The sequence below is a fragment of the Passer domesticus genome, chromosome 14, assembly GCF_036417665.1.
Source record: "Passer domesticus isolate bPasDom1 chromosome 14, bPasDom1.hap1, whole genome shotgun sequence".
Taxonomy (NCBI): Eukaryota; Metazoa; Chordata; class Aves; order Passeriformes; family Passeridae; genus Passer; species Passer domesticus.
In genome coordinates, this window is record NC_087487.1 from 2,353,887 (window position 1) to 2,366,587 (window position 12,701).

General features: G+C 58.7%; 1 protein-coding gene across 2 annotated transcripts; it reads right to left on the bottom strand.

The window, feature by feature from the left end:
- Window positions 1-877: 877 nt before the first annotated feature.
- ZP3 (zona pellucida glycoprotein 3) lies at window positions 878-10,835 on the bottom strand. 2 transcript variants are annotated; one of them, XM_064389057.1, is made up of 9 exons: window positions 9,941-10,415; window positions 7,856-7,974; window positions 5,941-6,044; window positions 4,616-4,793; window positions 3,215-3,335; window positions 3,029-3,120; window positions 2,221-2,342; window positions 1,261-1,344; window positions 884-1,077 (listed from the first exon to the last, which is right to left on the bottom strand). In XM_064389057.1, exons 1-9 carry the CDS (start codon window positions 10,286-10,288, stop codon window positions 968-970), a joined length of 1,278 nt encoding a protein of 425 aa, XP_064245127.1. In that variant the 5' UTR covers window positions 10,289-10,415; the 3' UTR covers window positions 884-967. The 2 variants fall into 2 exon arrangements, with proteins under 2 accessions (XP_064245126.1, XP_064245127.1); XM_064389056.1 differs by lacking the exon at window positions 7,856-7,974 and having other exon boundaries at window positions 878-1,077; window positions 9,941-10,835.
- Window positions 10,836-12,701: the final 1,866 nt, after the last annotated feature.

Here is a 12,701-nt window from a genome sequence, read left to right on the forward strand (position 1 = left end):
TGGGATGGGAATAGGGACACTGGGAATGGGGACACTGGGAATGGGGACACTGGGAATGGAGTGGGGACACCGGGATGAGAATGGGGACACCAGGACAGGACTGGGGACACCGGGACGGGAATGGGACATTGGGAATGGGAATGGGGACACTGACATGGGAATGGGGACAGTGGGAGTGGGGCCACAAATGGAGACAGTGGGATTGGGATGGGGACACCGGGAATGGGGACACCAGGATGGGACTGGGGACACGGGGACAGGAATTGAGAATGGGAAGGGGGACACTGACGGAAATAGGGACAGTGCGAGTGGGGACACAAGGATGGGAATGGGGACAGTGGGATTGGGAATGGGGACACTGGGAATGGGGTTGGGGACCTTGGAAAGGGGGACACTGGGACAGGAATGGGGACATTGGGATCTGAAATGGGCACATTAGGACTGGGGACAGTGGGATGGGAATGGGGACATTGGGATGGAATGGGGACACTGGGAATGGGGACACCAGGATGGGACTGGGGACATTGGGAATCGGGACACTGGGAATGGGAATGGGGACATTGGGATGGGAATGGGGACATTGGGATGGGAATGGGGACACCGGGATGGGAATGGGGACACTTGGAGAGGATTGGTGACACTGGGACAGGACCGGTGGCCCTCCCCACCCCATTCCTTGGATTCCGCCCCAGAGTGATCCTCGGACACCGCGGGTCCTTGTGGGATTGTTTGGGATTTCCGTCAGTCCTTGTGGGATTTACCGGGATTTCCGTCGGTCATTCCAGGATTTATTGGGATTTCCGTCGGTCATTCCAGGTTTATGGGATTTCCATTGGTCATTCCAGGTTTTATCGGGATTTCCGTCGGTCATTCCGGGTTTATGGGATTTCCGTCGGTCATTCCGGGTTTATGGGATTTCCATCGGTCATTCCGGGATTTATAGGGATTTCTGTCGGTCATTCCGGGTTCATGGGGAATTCCGGCGCCGGAGGCCGATGGCCAGCGCGGCTCCGGCCACGGCCACGCCGGCCACCGCGCAGGCCAGCGCTGTCCCCACGGCCAGCGGTGTCACCGCGCCTGCGAAGGGACACCGAGTGACACGGGGGGGAGCGGGGATTGTCACCGGGTGCCACCCACTGTCACCGGGTGTCACCAGTGTCACCAGGGTCACCCGGTGTCACCCAGTGCACCCGGTGTCACCCAGTGTCACAAGTGTCACCCAGTGTCACCCGGTGTCACCAGGGTCACCTCGGGACTCACCCTGGTGGCCCTCGGGGCGCTGGCCACGCTGGGCACTCGAGAGCAGCACGGGACCGATGACAACGTCAGCTTCGGAGGTGGCACCTGGGGACAAGGGGACAGTGAGGGACAGGGAGGGACAGTGAGGGACAAGGGACAGTGAGGGGACCCTGAGGGACAGTGAGGAGGGATCACCCCACCCCACAGTCCCCATGTCCCTCTGTCCCTCTCTCCCCAGTGTCCCCATGTCCCCCTGTCCCTGGTATCTCCAGTGTCCCTCTGTCCCCATGTCCCCTCACTGTCCCCATGTCATGTTGTCTCTATGTCCCCATAATGTCCCCATGCTGTCCCTTTGCCCCACCTCACCCTGTCCCCAAGTTCCCCATGTCCCTCTGTCCCTATGTCCCCAGTGTCCCCATGATGTCCCCATGATGTCCCCATGTCCTCACTGTCCCCATGTCCCCCACTGTCCCCATGTCATGCTGTCCCCATAATGTCCCCATGCTGTCCCTTTGTCCCTGTTTCACCCTGTCCCCAAGTTCCCCGTGTCCCTGTGTCCCTATGTCCCCAGTGTCCCCATAATGTCCCCATAATGTCCCCGTGTCCCCACATCACCCTGTCCCCAAGTTCCCCGTGTCCCCGTGTCCCCGGTATCCCCAGTGTTTCCATGTCCCCCTGCTGTCCCCTGCTGTCCCCATGTCCCCCCCTGTCCCCTGCTGTCCCCTGCTGTCCCTCTGTCCCCCTGTCCCCGCTGTCCCCCTGTCCCGCTGTCCCCGCTGTCCCTCCCCCTGTCCCCCTGTCCCGCTCTCCCGCTGTCCCTCTGTCCCCCTGTCCCGCTCTCCCGCTGTCCCGCTGTCCCCCTGTCCCGCTGTCCCCCTGTCCCACTGTCCCCGCTGTCCCTCCCCCTGTCCCCCTGTCCCCCTGTCCCCCTGTCCCCCTGTCCCCCTGTCCCGCTGTCCCCATGTCCCCGCTGTCCCTCACCGTGCCCGTCGTGTCTCCGGTAGCGGTGGCCGTCCCAGCGCTCCGCAGGTGCCCCGCGCTGGCCGCAGGTGCCCCGCTCGCAGCAGCTGCAGATGTCCCTTGTCCCCTCCACGGGCGCCCAGCTGGGGCAGGGAGGTGACACCGTCAGCCGGTGCCACCGGGGCGGGCGGGTGCCACCGGGAAGGCGCCACCACGGAGATGCCACCAGGGAGGTGACACCAGAGAGGTGACACGGGCGAGGTGACACAGGGAGGTGACACCAGAGAGGTGACATGGGGCAGGTGACACCAGGGAGGTGACACAAGGAGGTGACATGGGGCAGGTGACATGGGGAGGTGACACTACAGAGGTGGCACCAGGGAGGTGACACGGGGAGGTGACACGGGGCAGGTGACACGGGGAGGTGACACGGGGAGGTGACACTGGGGAGGTGACACAGGGAGGTGACACGAGCAGGTGACACGGGGTGGTGACACCGGGAGGTGACACGGGGCAGGTGACACGGGGAGATGACACAGAGAGGTGACACGGGGAGGTGACACTGGGGAGGTGACACAGGGAGGTGACACGAGCAGGTGACACGGGGCGGTGACACCGGGAGGTGACACGGGCAGGTGACACGGGCAGGTGACACAGGGAGGTGACACGGGAGGTGACACGGGGCAGGTGACACGGGGAGGTGACACCGGGAGGTGACACGGGGCAGTGACACGGGGTGGTGACACTGGGGAGGTGACACGGGGAGGTGACATGGGGCGGTGACACAGGGAGGTGACACGGGCAGGTGACACGGGCAGGTGCCACTCACGTGTTGCGCGCCTTGCTGAAGGAGCAGGCCTTGTTCAGCGCGTCCGGGCTCTGCTCGGCCGGAGTCACCTTCAGGTGACACGTGATGTAGATCTGCGCCAGGGGACACTGCTGGGGACACCGCGGGGCCACCGGGGGGCGTTGGGGACAGCGGGGTGTCCCCGGTGTCCCCGGGGTGTCCCCTTACCAGGCTGCGGGGGTCGCCGGCGAAGCGGAAGGCGTCGATCTGGAAGCGCAGCACGTCCTGCCGCGGCCGGGGGGTGACAAAGGCCGAGCTGGTGGCATCCGAGCGCCCGTCCACCAGGCACCTGTGGGGACAGCGGGGACACGGCCCGGGGACACGGTCACAGCCACGGGGACACAGCCCGGGGACACGGTCACAGCCATGGGGACAGCGGGGACACAGCCCGGGGACACGGTCACAGCGACAGGGACACAGCCCGGGGACATGGTCACAGCCATGGGGACAGCAGGGGCACAGCCACGGGGACAGAAGGACCACAGCCATGGAGATAGTGGGACACAGTCCTGGGGACAGTGGGGTCACACCCTGGGGACAGTGGGGTCACACCCTGGGGACAGCAGGGTCACAGTCCTGGCTGGCACTGCAGTGTCCCCAAGTGTCCCCAGATCGGCTGAGGAAGTGACAAGGGCTCAGCACCTCATGGGTGACCCCAGACTTCAAAATGTCCTCAAATGTCCCCAGATTGTCCCCAAATGTCCCCAAATGTCCCCAGACCCACCCACTGAAGTCAATGACAGAGCAGTGGGATGGGATGAGGTGTCACCACCCCCTGACCATGTCCCTCACCCCACATTGTCCCCAAATGTCCCCAAATGTCCCCGTACTCACCCATTGAAGCCAGTGACGGGTAATGAGGCATCACCACCATGTCCCAGACCCCAAAGTGCCCCAAACTGTCCCCAGATGTCCCCAGATGTCCCCAGACTCACCCATTGTAGCCGATGATGGAGCAGCGTGGTGGGATGAGGTGTCACCACCCCCTGACCGTGCCCCTCACCCCAAATTGCCCCGAAATGTCCCCAAACATTCCCAAATGTCCCCAAACGTCCCTGAATTATCCCCAGATGTCCCCAGCACACCCGTTGAAGTTGATGATGGCCCCGTGGGGCAGGATAAGCTGCCACCCTCCCCCTGACCCCAAAGCATCCCCAAATGTCCCCAAACATCCCCAAATGTCCCCCAAACATCCCCAGATGTCCCCAAACACCCCAAATGTCCCCCAAACATCCCCAGATGTCCCCAGACATCCCCAGATGTGCCCTGTGCACCCACTGAAGTCGATGATGGTGCAGTGGCACAAGGAGAGCTCACCACCCTGTGGGTGTCCCCCAGATGTTCCCAAACGCCCCCAGATGTCCCCAGCCATCCCCCAATGTCCCCAGATGTCCCCAAATGTCCCCAGCAGGCCCCGGCGCGCCTGTTGAAGTCGATGATGGCGTAGTGGGACAAGGAGAGCTCACCACACTGAGGGTGTCCCCCAGACCCCAAAACACCCCCAGATGTCCCCAGCCATCCCCCGATGTCCCCAGCTGTCCCCGGATGTCCCCGCTGTCCCCGGCGCACCCGTTGAAGTCGATGATGGCGTAGTGGGGCTCGCTGCCCGCGCCGGGGCCCAGGCTGGCCACGCAGGAGTCGACGAAGAGGCGCAGCGGGACGTGGCTGTGCGCGCCCACCTCGGCCTGGATGTTCAGCACGTCCCCCAGGCGGAACGCCGAGAGGTCCCGCTCCGAGCTCCAGTCCTCTGGAAAACCCCACGGGAAAAGGGTTGGGAAAAGGGGAATCCCAAAAAATCCCGCTCCGAGGTCTGGTCCTCTGGAAAACCCCACGGGAAAAGGGTTGGGAAAAGGGGAATCCCAAAAAATCCTGTTCCGAGATCCAGGCCTCTGGAAAACCCTGTGGGATCAACCCCAATGTGATCCTGAAAGGGGAAAAGGGATGGGAAAGAGGGTATCCCGAGAAATCCCACTTGGTGCTCCAGTCCTCAGGAAAACCCAGTGGGAAAAGGGATGGGAAATAGGGAATCCCAAAAAATCCTGTTCCGAGATCCAATCCTCTGGAAAACCCTGTGGGATCAACCCCAATGTGATCCTGAAAGGGGAAAAGGGATGGGAAAGGGGAATCCCAAAAAATCCCGCTCCCAGCTCCAGTCCTCTGGAAAACCCCACGGGAAAAGTGTTGGGAAAAGGGGAATCCCAAAAAATCCCGCTCCGAGCTCCAGTCCTCTGGAAAACCCCATGGGATCAACCCCAAAGTGATCCCAAAGGGAAAAAGGGTTGGGAAAAGAAGGGATCCCAAAAAATCCCATTCCAAGATCCAATCCTCTGGAAAACCCCGTGGGATCAACCTCAATGTGATCCCAAAAGGGGAAAAGGGATGGGAAAAGGGGAATCCCAAAAAATCCCGCTCTGAGCTCCAGTCCTCTGGAAAACCCAGTGGGAAAAGGGATGGGAAAAGGGGAATCCCAAAAAATCCCGCTCCGAGATCCAATCCTCTGGAAAACCCCGTGGGATCAACCCCAAAGTGATCCCAAAAGGGGAAAAGGGATGGGAAAAGGGGAATCCTGACAAATCCCACTTGGACCTCCAGTCCTCTGGAAAACCCCACGGGAAAAGGGTTGGGAAAAGAAGGGATCCCAAAAAATCCCGCTCCAAGCTCCAGTCCTCTGGAAAACCCAATGGGATCAACCCCAAAGTGATCCCAAAAGGAGAAAAGGGGTGGGAAAGGGATCAAAAAGAGGGAAAAGGGGACGGAGAAATGGGGGGAAAAGGGGAAAAAGGGATGGGAAAGGTGGGGATGGAAAAGGGGATGGAAAAGAGGGTGGAAAAGGGGGAGAAGGGATGGGAAAGGGACGGGAAAGGGAAAAGGGCGGGAAAGCCGCGATCCCGCACCGTTCATGAGGCGCAGGGAGAACAGGAGCTTCTCCTGCGAGGCCAGCGCCGAGTTAAAGGGAGCCCAGGTGGGACGGATGGAGCCGCTGGAGACGTTGTCCCGCCTGGAAAAGGGAACGGGAACGGGATCGGGAATGGGATCGGGAACGGGACACCAGAGACGTTATCCCGCCTGGAAAAGGGAATGGGAACGGGATCGGGAACGGGACACCAGAGACGTTATCCCGCCTGGAAAAGGGAACGGGAACGGGATCGGGAATGGGATCGGGAATGGGACACTGGAGACATTATCCCGCCTGGAAAAGGGAATGGGAATGGGATCGGGAATGGGGACACCGGAGACATTATCCCGCCTGGAAAAGGAACGGGATTGGGAATGGGATCGGGAATGGGATCAGGAACGGGATCGGGAACGGGACACTGGAGACGTTATCCCACATGGAAAAGGGAACAGGGAATGGGATTGGGATTGGGAATGGGATTGGGAACGGGACACTGGAGATGTTATTCCGCCTGGAAAAGGGAACGAGGAATGGGATCGAGAATGGGATCAGGAATGGGATCGGGAATGGGAATGGGGACATTGGGAATGGGACACTGGAGACGTTATCCCACATGGAAAAGGGAACGGGGTTGGGAATGGGATCGGGAATGGGATCAGGAATAGGACACTGGAGATGTTATCCTGCCTGGAAAAGGGAACGAGGTCTGGAATGGGATCGAGACTGGGACACTGGGATGGGAATGGGACACTGGAGATGTTATCCCACATGGAAAAGGGAATGGGATTGGGAATGGGACACTGGGAATGGGGACACTGGGAACGGGACGCTGATGGGAATGGGGACATTGGAAATGGGACACTGGGACAGCAATGAGACACTGGGAACTGAACACTGGAGATGCTATCCCGTCTGGAAAAGGGAATGGGATCGGGAATGGGATTGGGAATGGGATCGGGAATGGGGACATTGGGAATGGGAATGGGGACCCCAAAATGGGAATGGGAATCCCAGGAATGTGGGATGGGATCCCGGGGACACTGGGAATGGAATTGGGATACCGAGATGGGAATGGGGACAGTGGGAATGGGAATCCTGGGAATGCCAGGAACAGGAGATGGGATTCCAGGGACATGAATGGGATTCCTGGGAATGCTGGGAAGGTGCAATGGGATCCCAGGATAGAAACAGGATCCTGGGAATCCAGGGATAGGGTCCAGGGACATGAATGGGATTCCTGAGAATGCCAGGAAGGTAGGATGGGGTCTGGGATGGGAATGGGATTCCTGGGAATGCCGGGAAGGCAGGATGGGATCCTTGGATAGGAATGGGATTCCTGGGAATGCCGGGAAGGTAGGATGGGATCCTTGGATAGGAATGGGATTCCTGGGAATGCTGAGAATGTAGAATGGGATCTGGGATGGGAATGGGATTCCTGGGAATGCCGGGAAGGCAGGATGGGATCTGGGATGGGAATGGGATTCCTGGGAATGCCGGGAAGGCAGGATGGGATCTGGGATGGGAATGGGATTCCTGGGAATGCCAGGAAGGCAGGATGGGATCCAGGATGGGAATGGGATTCCTGGGAATGCCGGGAATGTAGAATGGGATCTGGGATGGGAATGGGATTCCTGGGAATGCCAGGAAGGCAGGATGGGATCCAGGATGGGAATGGGATTCCAGGAATTCTGGGAGGGTGGGATGGGATCCGGGATGGGAATGGGATTCCTGGAAATGCCAGGAATGTGGAATGGGATCCGGGATGGGAATGGGATTCCCAGGAATGCTGGGAGGGTGGGATGGGATCCGGGATGGGAATGGGATTTCTGGGAATGCCAGAAAGGCAGGATGGGATCCGGGATGGGAATGGGATTCCAGGAATGCCGGGAGGGCGGGACGGGAGCCGGGAGGACCTGGGGTAGTGGCACTCGATGGGAATGACGGCCGGCTCGCTGCGCACGATGGCCGGGTTGCTGCCGGGGCTGGGATCGTAGCTCAGCAGCGTCCGGTAAATCAGGGAGTCCGGAGTGACCTGGGAACGAACGCCGGGAATCCCGGGGAAAGGTCCTGAGCCAGCGGGAAGGGGGAGGAACGGGGGAATCTGGGAATAAAAACTGGGAATCCCGGGGGAAAGGGATCCTCAGTCCCGAGAGAGCGGGAAGGGGGAGGAATGAGGGAATCCGGGAATAAAAACTGGGAATTCCGGGGGAAAAGGGTTCCCCAGTCCCGAGCGAGCGGGAAGGGGGAGGAATCAGGGAATCTGGGAATAAAAAATGGGAATTCCAGGGGAAAGGGATCCTCAGTCCCGAGCGAGCGGGAAGTGGGAGGAATCAGGGAATCTGGGAATAAAAGCTGGGAATTCCGGGGGAAAAGCGTTCCTCAGTCCCAAGCGAGCGGGAAGGGGGAGGAATGAGGGAATCGGGGGTGGTCTGGAAACAAAAAGTGAGAATTCTGTGGGAAAAGGGGTTCCTCAGTGCAGAGTGAGCAGGAATTGGAAGAAATCATGGAATCTGAGGTGATGTGGGAATGAAAACTGGGAATTCTGTGGGTGTCCAATCAGGGATATCAACAGGGTGAGCGGGAATTCCAAGAAATTGGGGAATTCAGGATGATTTGGGAATTAAAATGGGGAATTCCATGGGAGAGGTCAACCCTCATCCCGGCAACACCACTGGGCTGACTGGGAATGCTGAGGGAATCCATGGAAATGGGGGAAAGGGGTGGAAAAGGGGGAAAAGGGGTGGAAAAAGCATGGAAAATCGCAGTTTTCTGGGAGTTAAATTAAAACCGAGGGAAAAGGGGCTTTTCCCAGAGGAATGGGAAAAGCTGCGGGAAAATCGCTCAAATTCCCAGGAAATCGCGGCTCCTCCCTGCCCTGGAATGATCCCGATCCAGCCCTGGATCTCCGTTAAACCGGGAACAGGCGCGGCCCCGGAGCTGGGAATTCCGGGATGGAGACAGGACTCACCTGGATCTCCCTCAAAACCTGGGAATTGCACGGACCGGGAGCGCTCCAGGGGGAAATCCCGGCGGGAATCCCGGGATGGGAACGGGACTCACCTGGATCTCCCTTAAATCTGGGATTTGTAGGGACCCGGGAGCTGCTCCAGGCGGGAATCCCGGGATAGGAGCGGAATCCCGGGATGGGAGCGGAATCCCGGGATGGGAACGGGACTCACCCGGATCTCCCCCGACACCTCGGGATCTCCTGGAGCCTCTCCCGGGCGGAATCCCGGGATGGGAGCGGAATCCCGGGATCGGGACAAGGACTCGGGAATCCGCGCGATCCCGGGAGCCGCCCCCGGTGGGAATCCCGGGATTGGAACGGGACTCACCTGGATCTTCCTCAAAGCCTGGGATTTGCACGGACCCGGGAGCCGCTCCCGGTGGGAATCCTGGTGGGAATCCCAGGATCGGGGCGGGGCAAGGACTCACCTGCATCTCCCTTAAAACCGGCGATTTGCACCGATCCGGGAATTCCGGGATCCCGACAGGACTGCCCTGGATCTCCCCGGACACCGAGGGAGGATTCCAGGTGGGAATCCCGGGATAGGAGCACGGACTCACCTGGATCTCCCCTAAATCTGGGATTTGCACGGACCCGGGAGCCAATCCCGGTGGGAATTCCGGGATCAGGATGGGACTCACCTGGATCTCCCCTAAATCTGGGATTTGCACGGACCCGGGAGCCAATCCCGGTGGGAATTCCGGGATCAGGACGGGACTCACCTGGATCTCCCTCAAAAACTGGGATTTCCACGGACCCAGGAGCCGCTCCCGGTGGGAATTCCGGGATCGGAAAGGGACTCACCTGCATCTCCCTCAAAACCTGGGATTTGCACGGACCCGGGAGCCAATCCCGGTGGGAATTCCGGGATGGGGCCGGGATCCCGGGATCAGGACGGGACTCACCTGCATCTCCCCTAAACCTGGGATTTGCACGGGCCCGGGAGGGAATCCCGGCGCCGGGAATGCCCGGATTCCCGGGACGGACTCACCTGGACGGTGCTGCCGCACTCGTGCAGGCCGGCGCTGAAGGTGACGGTTTTCTGGGATGGATCCAGGCGGGAATGGCGGCAGGCGGCGGGGCCCAGGCTGAGCTCGGCCGCGCTGACCAGGCGGCCGTTCCCGAAGAGATCCCGGTGCACGGTGACCACCAGCTGCGCCTCCTGGCACTGCACTTCCACCGGCACCTGCGGCCGGGAGCGGGGCCGGGAATGCGGCTGCTCGTCCCCCCCCCACATCCCGGGCTTGGGATCGCTCCATGCCGGCTCCCAGGGGGGCGGCGCCGGGGCCGCGGGGGCCGCGCACAGCAGCGCCAGGAGCAGGCGGAGCTGGGAGCGCATCGCGGAAAAGCCTCGGGATTCCCGGAGCCGAGCGTCCGCCCGGCTTTTATCCCGCCGGGAAGGAGCCCGGCTCCCCCCGCTGGAATGCCAAGGGCGCCCCTGAGAGCGTTCCCGTCATTTCCCGGGGGCGAGGGGTCGGGATGAGCGGGTTTTTGGGAATTGTTTGTCCCGGCGGGAGCCGCGGAGCCGCGAGCCCAGGGAATTGTTTGGGCTCGGCGCTGATAAGGAGCGAGCAGAGGCTCCGCTTCTCCCGGGATCCCGAATTCCAGGGATAACCCCAGAACTCCCGGAGCGCTGCGCTCCCCTCGGACGAGGAATTTTGGGGGGGTTATCCCAAAAAAATGAAGGAATTTTGGTTCCGACTCCCTCCCCGGGCTGGAATTTTGGGGTGTGCGGTGATCCAAACCCCTCCGGATGCGCAAATCCCGGGTTTTTTTTTGGGATACAACCTGGCTTCCCTCCTCTTCCCAAAAAATCCTCATCCAAGGCTCGGCTTTCCCGGGATCCCGAATTCCAGGGATGATCCCGGAGCCCCCGGAGTTCTGCTCTCCCCTTGGATTTTTGGGAAGGGGGGGGGGGGGGGGAGAAAGTTCTATGCCAAAGAAAAAATGGGATTTGGGGGGGTCGCTGTCACCCCTAATTCCAACCAAAATTCCTTCCTTTTTTGGGATGGAACGAAGGGAAAACGCTCCGGGATCATCCCTGGAATTGGGGATCCCGGGAAAAGCGGAGCCTCGGATGAGGATTTTGGGAAGAGGGGGAGGGGAAGCCACGCTCTATCCCCAAAAAAAAATGAAGGAATTTTGGTTCCGACTCCCTCCCCGGGCTGGAATTTTGGGGTGTGCCGTGATCCAAACCCCTCTGGATGTGCAAATCCCGGGTTTTTTGGGATACAACCTGGGATCCTCCCCCTTTCCCAAAAAAATCCTCATCCAAGGCTCGGCTTTCCCGGGATCCCCAATTCCAGGGATGATCCCGGAGCGCTGCTCTCCCCTTGGATGAGGAATTTTGGGAAGAGGAGAGGGAGGAGAAGGGTCTATCCCAAAGAAAATATGGGATTTGGGTTTGGATCTCCGGGAATAACGGAGACCCCAAAATTCCTGCATTTTCCCCGATCCCAAAGTTCATCCCGGGCGGTGCTTTCCCCTCGTTCCATCCCAAAAAAAAGAAGGAATTTTGGTTGGAATTCGGGGGTGACAGAGACCCCCCCTCCCCAAATCCCTTTTTTTGGGGATAGAACAAGGAGAAAACCCCGCTCTGGGATTATCCCTGGAATTCGGGATCCTGGGAAAAATCAGAGCCTTGGATGAGGATTTTTTGGGGGGTTGTATCCCAAAAAAATGGGATTTGGGTTTGGATCGTGGGGAAAGACGGAAACCCCAAAAATTCCTGCATTTTCCCCAATTCCAGGGATAATCCCGGAACCCCCTGAGGGATGTTTTCCCCTTGGATGAGGAATTTGGGGGAGGATCCCACTTTCTATCCCTAAAAAAGAAGGAATTTTGACTCCCAGGCTGGGAATTTTGGGGTCTCTGTAATCCCCAGTGATCCAAACCCCTCTGGATGCACAAATCCCTTTTTCTTTTTGGGATACAGCCCGGGATCCTCCTCCCCTATTCCCAAAAAACTCCTCAGCCAAGGCTCCAGGACCCCAAATTCCAGGGAAAATTCCGAGTTCTATCCCTCCAAAAAATGGGATTTGGGTTTGGATCACCAGGAATCACCGAGACCCCAAAAATTCCTTCATTTTCCTCCTTCCTGGCTCTTCCCATTCCATCCAAGGAAAAGGGAAAAACAGGGAAAGACAGGGAAAATTCCCTGGAATAAATCCCATAAATTTCCCAGGCTCATTCCCAATTTTTCCTCATTTTTGTGGGGTTTTTTTTCCATGCCCTTTGTTATCCCAATCCCGTTTTTTAATGGAATTTTTATGGAATTATTTTTTTAACTGGAATTTTTATATGGAATTTTAATTGATTTTTTTACATTGATTTTTTAAATGGAATTTTTTTATGGAATTTCTGTCCCTCCTCATTCCCCCCCAACCCTGTTCCCACTTTTCCATCAGCTCCACTTTTCCAAAATCCCAAAATCCCTCCCCTCCTTTTTCCCTGGAAAACCCCCCCCGCATTTGGGATTTTTTTCCCAAAAATCGACCCCAAATGAATTCCTGGCTTTGATCCCAAAGGAATTCCCGGGGTTTTGGAGCTGGAACCAGCTCAGCATTCCCAAAAATTTTTATGGATCAGCATCACCCTCTCCGCTGCTTCCAGGGCTTTTCCCTCATCCCAAAATCCCCAATCCCGGGGGATTTTTTTAATTTTTTTTTCCTGTGTTTAAAATACTTCTGGAGCAGCGCGGAAATTCCCGGAATTCCAGAGGCTGCGCTCCTGCGTCAGGGAGATATCGGGAA